Source organism: Hyperoodon ampullatus (genome assembly GCF_949752795.1).
Source record: "Hyperoodon ampullatus genome assembly, chromosome: 3".
NCBI lineage: Eukaryota > Metazoa > Chordata > Mammalia > Artiodactyla > Ziphiidae > Hyperoodon > Hyperoodon ampullatus.
Window position 1 is genome coordinate 130,113,944 of NC_136916.1, and position 15,124 is coordinate 130,129,067.

Genomic DNA, 15,124 nt, shown 5'->3' on the forward strand with positions numbered 1-15,124 from the left:
AACCCTCAAAGTACTAGTCTTAAAAGGTAAACAAAATTTTTATATATTATAAAAAAATTTAAGCTGCTCTGCAACCTTCCTTTGCTAAAAGTTAGATACATTACACCACTCCAGCAAGAGATTAATAAATAAGGATTAAATATTCTATTTTACAAAAACATACAGAATGGCCAATGTAAAAGTGAAAGGTTTACCTGATAATTTCTTTATCAAATTATGTTCATTAAGAAGGAATAAAACATGGTATAAAATGAGAAAACTGTCACTAAATTTCTCTCTCTGAAGATAATCACATGAGTTGTTATCTAAAAATATCATGGCATCCTTGTTACAAACATTTTTTTTTTAAAAGACTGTGTTTCCTGGAACTAGAGGACTATTTGTCTCATAGCTTTTATTAAGCAAACTTGATAAAACCACCACATAGTGGCAAGAGATAGAATAGCTGTTTCCAGCTACAGAAAATATTGAATTCTACCTTAAAGTACAGATCATTTGAGATATAACCCATAACAATTAAAGCAAATCATAGTGTAGTTTGTACTGAATTTCCTTAAGATATTTTTGCTTTCAATGGAGTGTATTCATTTTCCTGTCATTTGAGACCAATTTCTGTTGCTTAGTAACTATTTTCATGTCCAGCCAAGATGTAAAGATTGCTGTGTGCAGTAGGATTTTCTGTTGGCCTACTTTCCAAAACAACAACCCTGCAATTAAATCAAAACAAAAGTCTTGTTAAAGAGTAGAAACAGAGATTTCATCTTCAAATACTAACATCAAACCAGGAAAGAATATCACTGTTCACATTCACATAAGATTACACAGAGATCACATTAATAGATGCACAGTCAAATTCAGCTTTACATCTTATAGCTTAAAAACAAAACTGAATAAGAATTGATGAGTTTATGAATATAAAATATTAAAAACATTTCAGGATAGTCTCATTATATTCCAACTAAAAACAAATTTGCTTACTCATATATGCCAAAAAAAGGTATAATAAAGCTTTAGAATATACATGAACAAGAAGGGGATGGAGGAAGGGCTGAGAGAATAAAACAGGATTTTAAGAGGCACCCACTCACACTGTTCTTCAAGGTATTTGCAAATACATAGTTTTAAAAAGTATGAAATGGGGCCATCTCCCTTGTGCCTGGAACAAAGGCAGGGTAAGAATTCAATGAAAGGACCAATAGGAAGAAAAACCAATCAAGTGTCATATCATAGGATCTACACTGTGGGAAGACAGGTTTGAGAACAAAATAAAAAACAATATGCCCATGCAGAGAAAAAAGTCTAGAAGGGGAAATGGCGGCGGGGGGAGTTGCATAAATAATTTATATTTTTCTAGTGTATGAATTTCCTACAACTAGCATATTATTACTTTTGAAATGAAAACAAAAAAGTAATATATACTTAAAGTATGCATTAAAGAAAAGTAGAAGGGGAAAATAAAACTACCTATAATTCAACTGCCCAGAGTTTACCATTATTAATATTCTGACATAGTTTTCTTTACTCCTAGACATTAATACCTATATTTAAACAATACAATTTAACAAATCACTTAAAAAATTAAGACAAAACAAAAGCCTTGGTTAAGATATATGTCTTAAAATCAAGGAGATGCCCAAGTAAGAAGATAATCAGAACAAGGCAATGGTCTGAAAAAAGTAGTTTTTTAGGGCAATAGTGACAGAGAATGGAGAAACAATACAAAGAAGGGCTAGATGAAAGAGAAAATTCTGGGGGAAGGAGTTGGAAGGAAACAAGTAACTAAGAGAAATGGCTTCTGATGCCTACCCTCTATCAAGCAGAAATCTCTCATACTATGTCTCACCAGAGTGCTATTTGTGCCAGGATCACTGAATGATCTACAATTCTTTTGTCAGCCCTTCCTGGAGAAGCAAAGGGCCTCCCATTTTACAGTCATTTACCAGGTGGTCCTCCAATTCTCTTTTATGCAGGACTAGTTACTAGGTTGCCATGCTCTCTCGGCTTGCCTTTTCAACGGCAATGGGTAGTTGCCATTTTCCAAAAATCCTTTTTCCCTTTACAAAAGTCTCTGTAAAAAATTTTTATGGAGTCATAACTCCAATTCTCCCTGCCTTCTTTAAGTGTGTAATATCTAAGCAATGGTTTTGTGACTAGACTGAACTTGAAGATCAGAGGTTCTCAATCCTTACCTCAGGACTAATGTATACCACTATAGCCAGTTTTGCTGCAGTAACAACTTTTGGAAAATAGGAAGGGATAGGTATTTTATTCATTGTAGAGGTAGATAACATAGACTTTGAAGAACAAAAGCTATAATTCTTTTTTCATGAGATGGCATAGTTTTGGAACTTATCTTTCACTTTGATCACAGAGACCACATAATTCCTTCTAATTTAGAATGACCTCAGAGACTCAGTGAAATATCTTGTGATATAAAAGTACATGTCAGGAGGTGCACATTCTGTTGGATATATACAATAACAGTTAATAGAAGTTAACATGCCAGGAAGAAATGATGAAAACAAAGGAGCCTGAAATGTCATGGTACTAGGGACATAAACACCTATTTAACACATTTTGTCTTGGCTGAGTATAACTGTTTCTAGAATCATGATCCTCACACTGACAAAAGCTTGCTTAATTGACTAATTAAAATATTTTTTTCTCTCTCTCAATGAAGATACAAGGAAATTTCTCTAAGATTCTGAAGCCTCTAAGAGTTTTAACATACATAAAAATAAATAAATGAACAAACCAAACAAAAACAAACACGTAGATACAGAGTGGCTACCAGGGGGAAGAGGTAGGGGTGGAGGGAGAGTGAAATGGGTAAAGGGGGTTAATTGTGTGGTGATGAAAGGAAACTAAACTTTTGGTGGTGAGCACACTGTAGGGTAAATAAAACTAGAAATATAACATTGTATACATGAAATTTATATAAATGTTATAAACCCATGTTACTTCTATTGAACAATATAAATAAATATATTGAAACAATATAAGTATATTAAAAAAGAAGTTCTGTTTGAAACACAGCCAGAGGTTGACAGTATAATTAAAAATACAATCGTTGAACTCCTTTGGTAATAAAACAACTGAACTATTACCTGTCTGATCCTAATAAACGGAAAACTCTTGTTTCATCTGAAATCTCCTGGGTAACCTATGAAAGAAAATACCCCATATTATTAGTCCCCATATTATTTAAATTATAATTTAAAAATCATTTAGATAGAACAAGTATTAAAAAGAATGCTAATTTTTGATAGACTCAATTCCTCAAATTAAATAGATTTTAGTAAGGTTTTTTTCGACTGCTTATTAGTAGAAACAAATCAACATTTATGGAACATCTGTATGGGTCAAGTACTTTCCTTAGAACTTTTTATGATATGTATTATCATTCCCATATTATTAAAGAGAAAACTAAGATTCAGTGAGGTTAAGTAACTTACTTTTAGGTCATATAACTAGTAGACCCAAGATCTGAGTACAGGTTTGCTGGACTGCACAGCCCCTACTCCTTCCTTTATGTCATAAGGCAGATGCTTGAGGTGGCACCCCTCAGCCCACCTGATTTCAGCAGAGCTGCGGTAGACACTCCCATGCACCAGTGTCTTACATCTGTGTACAGGGGGCACTCCTCTGCTCTGTCTTCTCCAAAACTAAAGAAAGAAGGTACTCAGTCGTGCCCATTAACTAGCAGGGACAGCAGTTGGTGTATAAATGCACCCGCCTCCACACCTTCTTTTTTTTTTTTTTTTTTTTTTTTTTTGCGGTACGCGGGCCTCTCACTCTTGTGGCCTCTCACGTTGCAGAGCACAGGCTCCGGATGCGCAGGCTCAGCGGCCGTGGCTCACGGGCCCAGCCGCTCCGCGGCATATGGGATCTTCCCAGACCGGGGCACGAACCCGCGTCCCCTGCATCGGCAGGCGGACTCCCAACCACTGCGCCACCAGGGAAGCCCCCTCCCCACCTTCTGATGAGCCAATTCTGAGGTGTGTTCCACACTGTTCCTCAGTAGTCCCTATGGGATTAAGCCCTCATTGCCCATAGTGAAAACCAGTTTATTAATGTGCTCTTTGTTGGCTTTTTGTCCCTCTCCATCTTACATTCCTTACTCTGTCACTTGTTTTCTGGGATCTACTCCCAAATAAACAAGGACCTGAGTCCTTGTTTTAGGGTCAGCTTTTGGAGGAACCCAAAGTCTGACAGTGCGGATATAAAATAAGTATAAAAATACTCTGGGACTTCCCTGGTAGCACAGTGGTAGAGGGTCGGCCTGCCGATGCAGGGGACACAGGTTCGTGCCCTGGTCCGGGAGGATCCCACATGCCGCGGAGCAGCTGGGCCCGTGAGCCATGGCTGCTGGGCCTGCACGTCCGGAGCCTGTGCTCCGCAACAGTGAGAGGCCCGCATACCGCAAAAAAAGAAAAAAAATACTCTGCTATCAATGAGTTTGCAGTCTAGCTGAGAAGATGGAATTAATAAACTTGAATCAGAAAATAAAACTGGTGCTATACTAAATGCAGCTGATTTTCAGAGTATTCAGTTCAGAAATGTTCCAATCATTGTGGACTAGAATGGCTGAATATTACATTATGAACATTATAGCTAGGCCCAAATTGAAGGATGAGAACAAAACCAGAAAGACAAAGTTAAGCAAGATGACTTAAAAATAGGAGGTAGAATTCACACTTGATATGGTAAACAACAAGTAACTTCTACAGATTTCTAACCACAGGAGTGACACAGTGAAAATAGCATCTAAGGACAATTAATGTTATGGCAGTAAGTAGGACTGTAGGCTTCATTAAATGCAGGGGCCTGGTGACATTTAGTGACATGGGTCAGTAACTAAACGGATGCTTTCAAAGACAAGCTGATTTATGTCATTTTCTCTGGGAAGCATTCTAATTCCACTGATTTACATCATTTTTACTTGGAAGCATTCTATTTCTGCATTCATATAAGAGGTGGAAATAGTTACATCTAAATAACAGTGTAAAGGTAATTCAAATAGAAGATTTTAAGCTTCAAAATAAGTCCATAAATTTGTGAGGCCCTGGTGTGCAAGAATTACACAGACACACAAATGGGAAATGTCTCTGTTAGTATTCTCTTAACTGTTAGGATTCACCTCTCAAGGTGGGAGCCCAAGTCCCACCTCCTACATGAAATATATCCCAATTATCTCAGTAGAAGTGATTTTTGGAGACCCTTCACATCCAGGCTCTGTCACTTAACTAGTTCTGTAACTCTGGGTAAGTTACTTAACCACTCTGTACCTGTAAAATTGAGAATATGAATAGTACATAACTTTACTATGAATTGTACCTAAACCCCACTGTATTATTAGCCTTCAATAAGGTAGCATTTGTAAAGTGCCTGGAAGATAGACATCATAGGGTTTGATATTATTTATAATTATGCTTCATTATGTCTTCAGTGCTATAATAAGAATAGTGTCCTAAACGTATATGATACTCAATAAATATTTAGTAAACGAATTAATTTTCTTAGATTTTCCTTAGTCCTGTGCTCCAATACATATTAATTTAGAATTTTAAATATAACATTAAAAAAGAAGCTAAAGGCGCTTCCCTGGTGGTGCAGTGGTTAAGAATCTGCCTGCCAATGCGGGGTACACGGGTTCAAGCCCTGGTCCGGGAAGATCCCACATGCCACGGAGCAGCTAAGCCTGTGAGCCACACTACTGAAGCCCGAGCACCTAGAGCCCGTGGTCCCAACAAGAGAAGCCACCACAATGAGAAGCCTGCGCACCACAACGAAGAATAGCTCCCGTTCGCCGCAACCAGAGAAAAGCCCACATGCAGCAACGAAGACCCAACGTAGCCAAAAATAAAAATAAATAAAATAAATTTATATTAAAAAAATAAGCTACACATTTATAGATTATGGAAAAGGCTTATTACCTTTAGAAAAGTTTAGTAAGTTTAGCAACCATATTTATAAATTACAAATAAGAGGACTGAAATTGTGTAAACTCATGTTTGACAATTCTTTGTGGCCACTGAGAATACAATAAATACAAAACTGAACATTATTTGAAGGGAAAATACTGACAGTTTTGTTCTACCGGCATTAAAGGCATTAAACATAGCAACGTGGGTTCAGAAAGAAAATACATAAAACGAATGTTTCAACATTTAATATCTTTAATGGGAATCACTGGAGGTAATTTGAGAAATCTTACCTCATCTGATTTGAAGCTTTTACCCTGCATTCCATGTTTCCAGAAAGCCAACACACTGTCTTGAAGGCATACTAAAAAGATAAGGGAGAGCGGGACTAAAATAAGGCACATAGTAGTGCATTATACATTTTCCTTAACTGTCTTTAATAAATGATAATGTAAGGCTATTCAAGTGCTTGGTGCAAAATTTCTGTCTAGACCATTAGTTCCCAACATTTTTGTGGCTAAGTCATGACAAAGCTCAAATAATTTATTGAGGCAGGATCATGGAAGTTTTCAAAGATACATTGTAACAGGCATTTATTTTAAAATGGGCTAACTTTTGATGAGCTGGACATCAGCATATTAATTTTTCTTTCATATACTATCTTTTGTCTTAGGTAAATAATAAAAACATACTGGTTTTTTGGATTAAAAAACATGATTATTTAAATAATGTGATATATTTAGAAGTAGCTATTAAGGAAGCATCTTTTATTTCTGCTCACGTATTCCCTATTATAAAATTAATTTTTAAAAATAAATCTGTCCTGTAATCTAAAATTTAACCACACACTGAATATTTTTGATCTGTGAACCATTTCTTATTTGGAGGGGCTAGGGACTCTCAGCTATAGTACTCACTGTTGCTGCCCAACCCTATAAGGCCTCCAGAGCCCACCAGGCCTTTGCCCTGGCCTTGCAGGTCCCACTGTTCACAAGGGTGGTCACAGATTTGAGCCAAGCTTGCCCAACTTCTTGATGGCTTTGGAATCAGGAACGACCATGACCCCAAAGTGTGGCCACCTCATGACATGACATATCCCCTCTTGCTGCCCACCCATCTCCCACGATCCCCTGGGGTGGCCTGAGGGTCTTGGAGGAAAACCTGTTCTCGCTGTGCCTTGTCCATTTCTGTGTCCTGCCTGTGCTGGGCCCACTGAAGCACACATATGGGGTCACTTAGTGGCTTAGAAACAGAGTGGCAGGGCCCCCAATTTTGGGGTGGGGGGAGGCAGCAGGGCCTCTGGGTCCTTCCTGGCCAGAGGCTAGAGTCATTAAAGTACAGTGAGAGAAGGAGAAAAACAATTTGATTGTTGGAGAGTTAGCCATATGCCCTATACCAGTAAAGATGATGGGAGAAAGTGATTGAAATTTATTATATTTCTTACTAGAATATCGAGCTAAAAAGTTAACGTAAGAATGTTCTGGAAACATAATTTAGCTCAATAAACATAGAAGTATTTTACAATAACAAATCATACAAGCTTCACTAGCCATGAAACAAAAAAAAACAGTAGTACTGGCTTTGTTTTTAAAAGGTGACTTAAAGGGACTCTTTTAACACAGGAGGATCCTTGAAATTATTCCAAAGTTCACTGGAAAGAACAGATGGTAGCCTAGGAGGAACAAACTTTTGTAGAACGAAAATATCCTAAAAAATTTGGCATATATGAAAAAGTTGAGGTACTAGTGTGTTTCAGTTAAAATTAAGAGGACCTAAAGATCTGTATATTGGAATCTCTATTGAAAATATTAAATCTTAGAAACTGGCATGCAACAGCCAGCATACAAAGGAGTAAAAGAAGAAAATATTTCCAAAATTCCTTTTGTCATGGCATCTACAGAAAGTTTAGGTTTTCTGCTTGAATAAAATTTCCAATCATAAGCAAATTATTCCTATGTAAGATGGTTACCCAGAGGGATGAATGTACTTTGCAATAGGGCAAAACTCCACTTGAGAAACCATTAAATTTTAAAAAAATCAACAGAAAACTTTCTAAACAGTGAGAAACACATTTTTTAAAGTATATACATTTAATTATAAAATACATATATTTTTTACAGCCCAAATAAAAATCACCAATTTTGTTTTAACTGTTTTTGACTTAAAGTAGAACCATATCATGAATTGTTCAAAATGTTTCCACCCATGGTATTTTTTCATAAGTTCTATCACCCTTGAGGAAAATACTTACTGATATATAATCAGTGAGGATGCAAACAATAATAATTTTTATAAAACCAATGATATTACAGAGTAAAACACTCATTGACAAGGAAGCAAATTCAAATGGCATAGTATTTTCCAGATTCTGTGGGAAACTATTTATATTTAAATAGACCTAAAAGCAAAAACCATCAACACACACCAACCAGAATCTTACACGGCAAAGAATTCTAGCATATCTAACATTGTTAATCACATCACACAAATACCTTCATGATTTGGAAAGAATTGGAAGAAGTATAATTCACTTGATGCAGCAAAGGGAACAATGAATAGAAGAAATGATTTCATGTTTTAAATATTCAAGAAATGACAATAAAAGATTTATTACGGTCCAGACCTGCACTGTCTAATATTATAGTAACTAGCCCTGTGTGACTATTTACATCAAAATTTAAATTAAATAAAATTTTAAAAATTAAAATTAAAATGTAGCACTAGCTATGTTTCAAGTACTTAACAAATGTGCTTAACGACTACTGTATTTAAGAACATAGAAAACATTTCTATATCAAAGAAACTTCTATGAGACAGTGCTGGTCTAGATAACCCTAAGTACAGAATGAACAAAAAACCAAGTACTCTAAATGCATTATTAAAAAAAGGAGACTTACCTACAGATTCAATGCGAAAATCAAAGCTCAGCTCAGAGGCCAGTTTCTTACTTGATTTTAGTTTTCCTTGTAGATTTACAATTTTTACAAATTCTTAAAAAAAGAAAAAACAAGTCAAGACTGGAAATGCAGATTTGCTAAAATAAATGTAACTTGATCAGTGGATTTTACATGGATATATAACAATATTCTTAATAAAGTTCAATTATTTCTCTTGATTCAAGTATGCCCAGTGAAAAACTGTCACTGATATATTCTATAAGAGTGAGGCCTCCGTTGTAAATGGCAATTCCACCAGTATTTTTTTTTTCATAGTTCATATTAAACACTTACGTTCTCATTTTTTAAAAAGTGAAGGGCTTCTTTAATAGTGGTTAACTTGGTGCCTAAATATTCAGCAATAAGAGTTGGTTTTTTCCCCCTTACAAATTACATAACATATAAGTAATATTTGCAGTAATTCTTAACTTTAGTATGTAACTAATATTCTACAGAAGTACAAGGGAGGAAAAAATAGTACTCTCAAAAGTCAGAATTTCTTTATAAGTAAACTCTGGGATAGACAGTATATGTGAATATTTCTATTTCCCTTTTGTCCATTTGTTTTTTAATTTAACCATCTTAGCTCTGACTTGGAAGATATCTTCTCTCTGCATTACTTTCTCATCTGTCTACCATTATTTGTGATTACACACCTATCGTGATTACACACCTATCTCCATTGCTGCTTAGTAAAACTGATTTATACCACAGAGTTGACAAACAATTTTCAAAGTGTTACACTGCTCCCCTAAGAAAAAAAGAACAACTGAAGAAAGTCAACTTTCCATTTACCATGAATAGCTGGGAAATGGAAGTCCTAATTAATCAAAGGTTTAAAAAAATTTTTTTAAATACATAAATCAACAAAATGAAAACTAAGTACAATTTATTTTCCTTGTTTGACTCAGAAGATATTTAGGCATTTAATGTTAAAGGTTCAACATTACTACAATTAAATTCTGATCATCTGTTTATTTCATTAATTAGTACTGAGCCTTCTACTTGTTTGGGTAAAAAAGAACTTATCAAATTCACTTAAGAGTAACCAAACAACATGCCAATCTTACCAGTATTCAACGAATCAAAAGTACTTAAGGGATAATGGGCAAATGAAACACTCTGGGGGTTGGTTTACTTATCTATAATATTAGATGATCTTTATGATTCTATAAGGCAAATCCACTAGGGAACACTTTAGAGAATAGAAATTAAGACAAAAATACAGGTAAATATAGTTGTGGAACAATTTTTAAAATAACCCTAAACATCTATGGGCAGGTCTGGTAATTTTAAAATATTGGAATGAATCAAACCACAGCAAATATTGCCAAATTTCAAATATAATGCCAAGTCTGGGTGAATTTCACTTGCAGGATTCATTGCATTAAAGTAAGGGGGATTTTAAGAATTAGAGTGCTTTGTTTGCAAAAAACACCTATCGTTAAAGTTTTTCTGTCTCTTCCACTGCATATACAGTACAACACACATCTATCAATAACATCTCTCGCTGCATCAAAAGAATCACAACTAGCAGGTAAAGGTGTCAAATCTATTTGTGCATTAGAATATCACACTGACATGATTCCAAAAGTTCATGTTATATGACTACAAGTGACCAAATTAGTATAACCTTCTATTTTTTCATTAATTACAATGAATCATACAGAATTTTATACAGAATAATTTTATACAGAATTTTACCCCAAGGTTATGGCAAACTGTTCTAATACAGTTGTCCCTCGGTATCCACGGGGAATTGGTTCCAGTACCCCTCACGGAGACCAAAGTCCATGGATGCTCATGTGCCTTATATGAAATGGCCTAGTGTTTGCATATAACCTATACACAACCTCCCATAGACTTTAATTTTTAAAAATATTTTTATTGAAATATAGTTGATTTACAATATCAGGTAAGTTTCAGGTGTATAGCACAGCGACTCAGTTATACATATGTGTCTGTATATATATGTAGATATAGTCTTTTTCAGATTCTTTTTTTCTCTTATAGGTTATTACATAATATTGAGTATAGTTCCCTGTGCTATACAGTAGATCCTAGATTACTTATAATACCTAATACAACACAAAAGCTATATAAATAGTTGCCAGGCACTTGCAAATTCAGGTTTGCTTTTTTGAGCTTTCTGGAATTTTTTTTTCTAAATATTTTCAATCCATGGTTGGCTAAATAGAGGATGTGAAACCTACAGATACAGAGGGCTGACTGTATAATGTTCCCAAGTAGGCCAAACAGAATAAAGAAAAAGGTCACAGAGGATAGTCTGACAAACAGATCAATTAGTTACTATATCTGTAGCCAATTTAGGTTTTTCATCAATAAAACAATGCCACTTAAGGTGGAAAACTGCAAATCTACTTTACTGATTCTATTAGAATCAATTCCATGAAAAGGTATGTCATATCAAGTAGTATACTTAGAATAAACTTTAAAATAATACTTACTGTCTAAACACACTAAAACAGTATCTCTCTCCAACTGTGTTACATGAATGGAATCTAACTGTTGGCTGCCTTGGGGGGAAAAAACAAGGTTACAGTTATACAACATGCTTTAAAAACTAGAACTTAGAAAAGAAACACAAATTCTGATTTTTTTCCTGTGATTTTAAACTAGTCTTTGAAATAAACAGAGATTATATTTTGTAATTGTCTTGTCACAAACTGTATGTAAGTCAATTTAAAAAAAACAAAACTGTAAGTCAATTTAAAAGAACAAAGTCCTATGCAAGGCTAACTGAGCTGAGAAAGGCTCAATATTACATATAGTTAATACCACTGCCAGTTCTAGAAAGATGAGTTACAAAAATAAAATGAAGCAAATGGTAAATATGGGGAAGAAAGTACGATGCATGCTGTACAGTGACTAGATTTTGCTTTGCATTTTGCAGTAGCCAATGGGAAGATGAAAACAAGATCAGTTAGGTGCATCACAGTGTCCCTGAGATAAAAATAAGTCAGTAATTCAGAAAAAGCAAAAGGATTAACGAAACTATTAGAGAGAAATTTTCCTGGTATTGGGAGGGGGATGGTGTGTGTGTGTGTGCATGCACATAGGAAGGAGTTCCTGTATTAACAGGACACCAGGGTAGCATAATGAACAATACTGTCAACAACATCTTTTCAGGAAGCAACTTTCATCACATTGCTGATATTCACAGGGCTACTTCTCTTAACATCTGCTAATAGAAGTCATGACATTTTTGCAGAACATTTTTGGTAAAACAATTTATTTTAGCTACTCAGAGAGCGTGAATGGTCTAGATGAAGCTAAGAAAAGATTTTAGATAATTTAGAGCATTCTTTTTTTTTTTTTTTTTGCGGTACGCGGGCCTCTCACTGTTGTGGCCTCTCCCGTTGCGGAGCACAGGCTCCAGACGCGCAGGCTCAGCGGCCACGGCTCACAGGCCCAGCCGCTCCGCAGCATGTGGGATCTTCCCAGACTGGGGCACGAACCCGCGTCCCCTGCATCGGCAGGCGGACTCCCAACCACCGCGCCACCAGGGAAGCCCAGAGCATTCTTTTTTTTAAATTAATTTTTATTGGACTATAGTTGATTTAATAATGTTGTGTTACTTTCTGCTCTACAGCAAAGCGAATCAGTTATACATATACATATATCCACTCTTTTTAGATTCTATTCCCACATAGGTCATTAAAGAGTAGAGTTCCCTGTGCTATAGAGTAGATTTTTATTAGTTATCTATTTTATATATACTAGTGTGTATATGTCAATCCTCTTGAAGCTTTTTTAATTTTTGAATTTTATTTTATTTTTTTATACAGCAGGTTCTTATTAGTCATCAATTTTATACACATCAGTGTATACATGTCAATACCAATCGCCCAATTCATAACACCACCATCCCCACCCCCCCACGGCTTTCCCCTCTTGGTGTCCATACGTTTGTTCTCTACATCTGCGTCTCAACTTCTGCCCTGCAAACCGGTTCATCTGTACGATTTTTCTAGGTTCCACATACATGTGTTAATATATGGTATTTGTTTTTCTCACTTACTTCACTCTGTATGACAGTCTCTAGATCCATCCGCGTCTCAATAAATGACTCAATTTCGTTCCTTTTTATGGCTGAGTAATATTCCATTGTATGTATGTACCACAACTTCTTTATCCATTTGTCTGTTGATAGGCATTCAGGTTGCTACCATGACCAGGCTGTTGTAAATAGTGCTGAAATAAACACTGGGGTGCATGTGTCTTTTTGAATTATGGTTTTCTCTGGGTATATGCCCAGTAGTGGGATTGCTGGATCATATGGTAATTCTATTTTTAGTTTTTTAAGGAAGCTCCATACTGTTCACCAGAGTGGCTGTATCAATTTACATTCCCACCAATAGTGCAAGAGGGTTCCCTTTTCTCCACACCCTCTCCAGCATTTGTTGTTTGTAGATTTTCTGATGATGCCCATTCTAACTGGTGTGACATGATACCTCCCTGTAGTTTTGATTTGCATTTCTCTAATAATTAGTGATGTTGAGCAGCTTTTCATGTGCTTCTTCGCCATCTGTATGTCTTCTTTGGAGAAATGTCTATTTAGGTCTTTTGCCCATTTTAGGATTGGGTTGTTTGTTTCTTTAATATTGAGCTGCATGAGCTGTTTATATATTTTGGAGATTAATCCTTTGTCAGTTGATTCATTTCCAAATATTTTCTCCAATTCTCAGGGTTGTCTTTTGATCTTGTTTATGGTTTCCTTTGCCGTGCAAAAGCTTTTAAGTTTCATTAGGTCCCATTTGTTTATTTTTGTTTTTATTTCCATTACTCTAGGAGGTGGATCAAAAAAGATCTTACTGTGATTTATGTCAAAGAGTGTTCTTCCTATGTTTTCCTCTAAGAGTTTTATAGTGTCTGGCCTTACATTTAGGTCTTTAAGCCATTTTGAGTTTTTGTGTATGGTATTAAGGAGTGTTCTAATTTCATTCTTTTACATGCAGCTGTCCAGTTTTCCCAGCACCACTTACTGTAGAGACTGTCTTTTCTCCATTGTATATCCTTGCCTCCTCTGTCAAAGATTAGTTGACCATAGGTGCATGGGTTTATCTCTGGAATTTCTATCTTATTCCATTGATCTATTTCTGTTTTTGTGCCAGTACCATATTGTCTTGATTACTGTAGCTGTGTAGTATAGTCTGAAGTCAGGGAGTCTGATTCCTCCAGCTCCACTTTCTTCCCTCCAGACTGCTTTGGCTATTCAGGGTCTTTTGTGTCTCCATACAAAATTTTAAGATTTTTTGTTCTAGTTCCGTAAAAAATGCCATTGGTAATTTGATAGGGATTGCATTGAATCTGTAGATTGCTTTGGGTAGTATAGTCATTTTCACAACATTGACTCTTCCAATCCAAGAACATGGTATATCTCTCCATCTGTTGGTATCATCTTTAATTTCTTACATCAGTGTCTCATAGTTTTCTGCATACAGGTCTTTTGTCTCCCTAGGTATGTTTATTCCTAGCTATTTTATTCTTTTTGTTGCAATGGTAAATGCGAGTGTTTCCTTAATTTCTCCTTCAGATTTTTCATCATTAATGTATAGAAATGCAAGAGATTTCTGTGCATTAGTTTTGTATCCTGCAACTTTACCAAATTCATTGATTAGCTCTAGTAGTTTTCTGGTGGCATTTTTAGGATGCTCTATATATAATATCATGTAATCTGCAAACAGTGACAGTTTTACTTCTTCTTTTCCAATTCCTATTCCTTTTATTTCTTTTTCTACTCTGCCATGGCTAGGACTTCCAGAACTATGGTGAATAACAGTGGTGAGAGTGGACATCCTTGTGTTGTTCCTGATCTTAGAGGAAATGCTTTCAGTTTTTCACCATTGAGAATGATGTTTGCTATGGGTTTGTCATATATGGCCTTTATTATGTTGAGGTTGGCTCTCTCTATGCCCACTTTCTGGAGTTTTCATCATAAATGGGTGTTGAACTTTGTCAAAAGCTTTTTCTGCACCTATTGAGATGATCATATGGTTTTTATTCTTCAAGATGTTAATATGGTGTATCACATTGATTGATTTGCATATATTGAAGAATCCATGCATCCCTGGGATAAATCCCACTTGATCATGGTGTATGACCCTTTTAATGTGTGTTAGATTCTGTTAGCTAGTTTTTTTTTTTTTGCAGTACGCGGGCCTCTCACTGTTGTGGCCTTTCCCATTGCGGAGCACAGGCTCTGGACACGCAGGCTCAGCGGCCATGGCTCACAGGCCCAGC

General features: G+C 35.8%; 1 protein-coding gene across 1 annotated transcript in view; it reads right to left on the minus strand.

Moving 5' to 3' along the window:
• Positions 1–619: 619 nt before the first annotated feature.
• MAP4K5 (mitogen-activated protein kinase kinase kinase kinase 5) overlaps positions 620–15,124 on the minus strand; it is a gene marked incomplete at its 3' end in the record, with an annotated part of 145,033 nt that continues 130,528 nt past the window's right edge. Inside the window, exons 28-32 of the mRNA XM_079698992.1 lie at positions 11,329–11,393; positions 8,822–8,914; positions 6,218–6,288; positions 3,108–3,163; positions 620–707 (exon numbers count right to left, since the gene is read on the minus strand). Of these exons, the coding sequence (XP_079555118.1) occupies positions 620–707; positions 3,108–3,163; positions 6,218–6,288; positions 8,822–8,914; positions 11,329–11,393 (373 nt within the window). The remainder of the gene's footprint in view (positions 708–3,107; positions 3,164–6,217; positions 6,289–8,821; positions 8,915–11,328; positions 11,394–15,124) is intronic.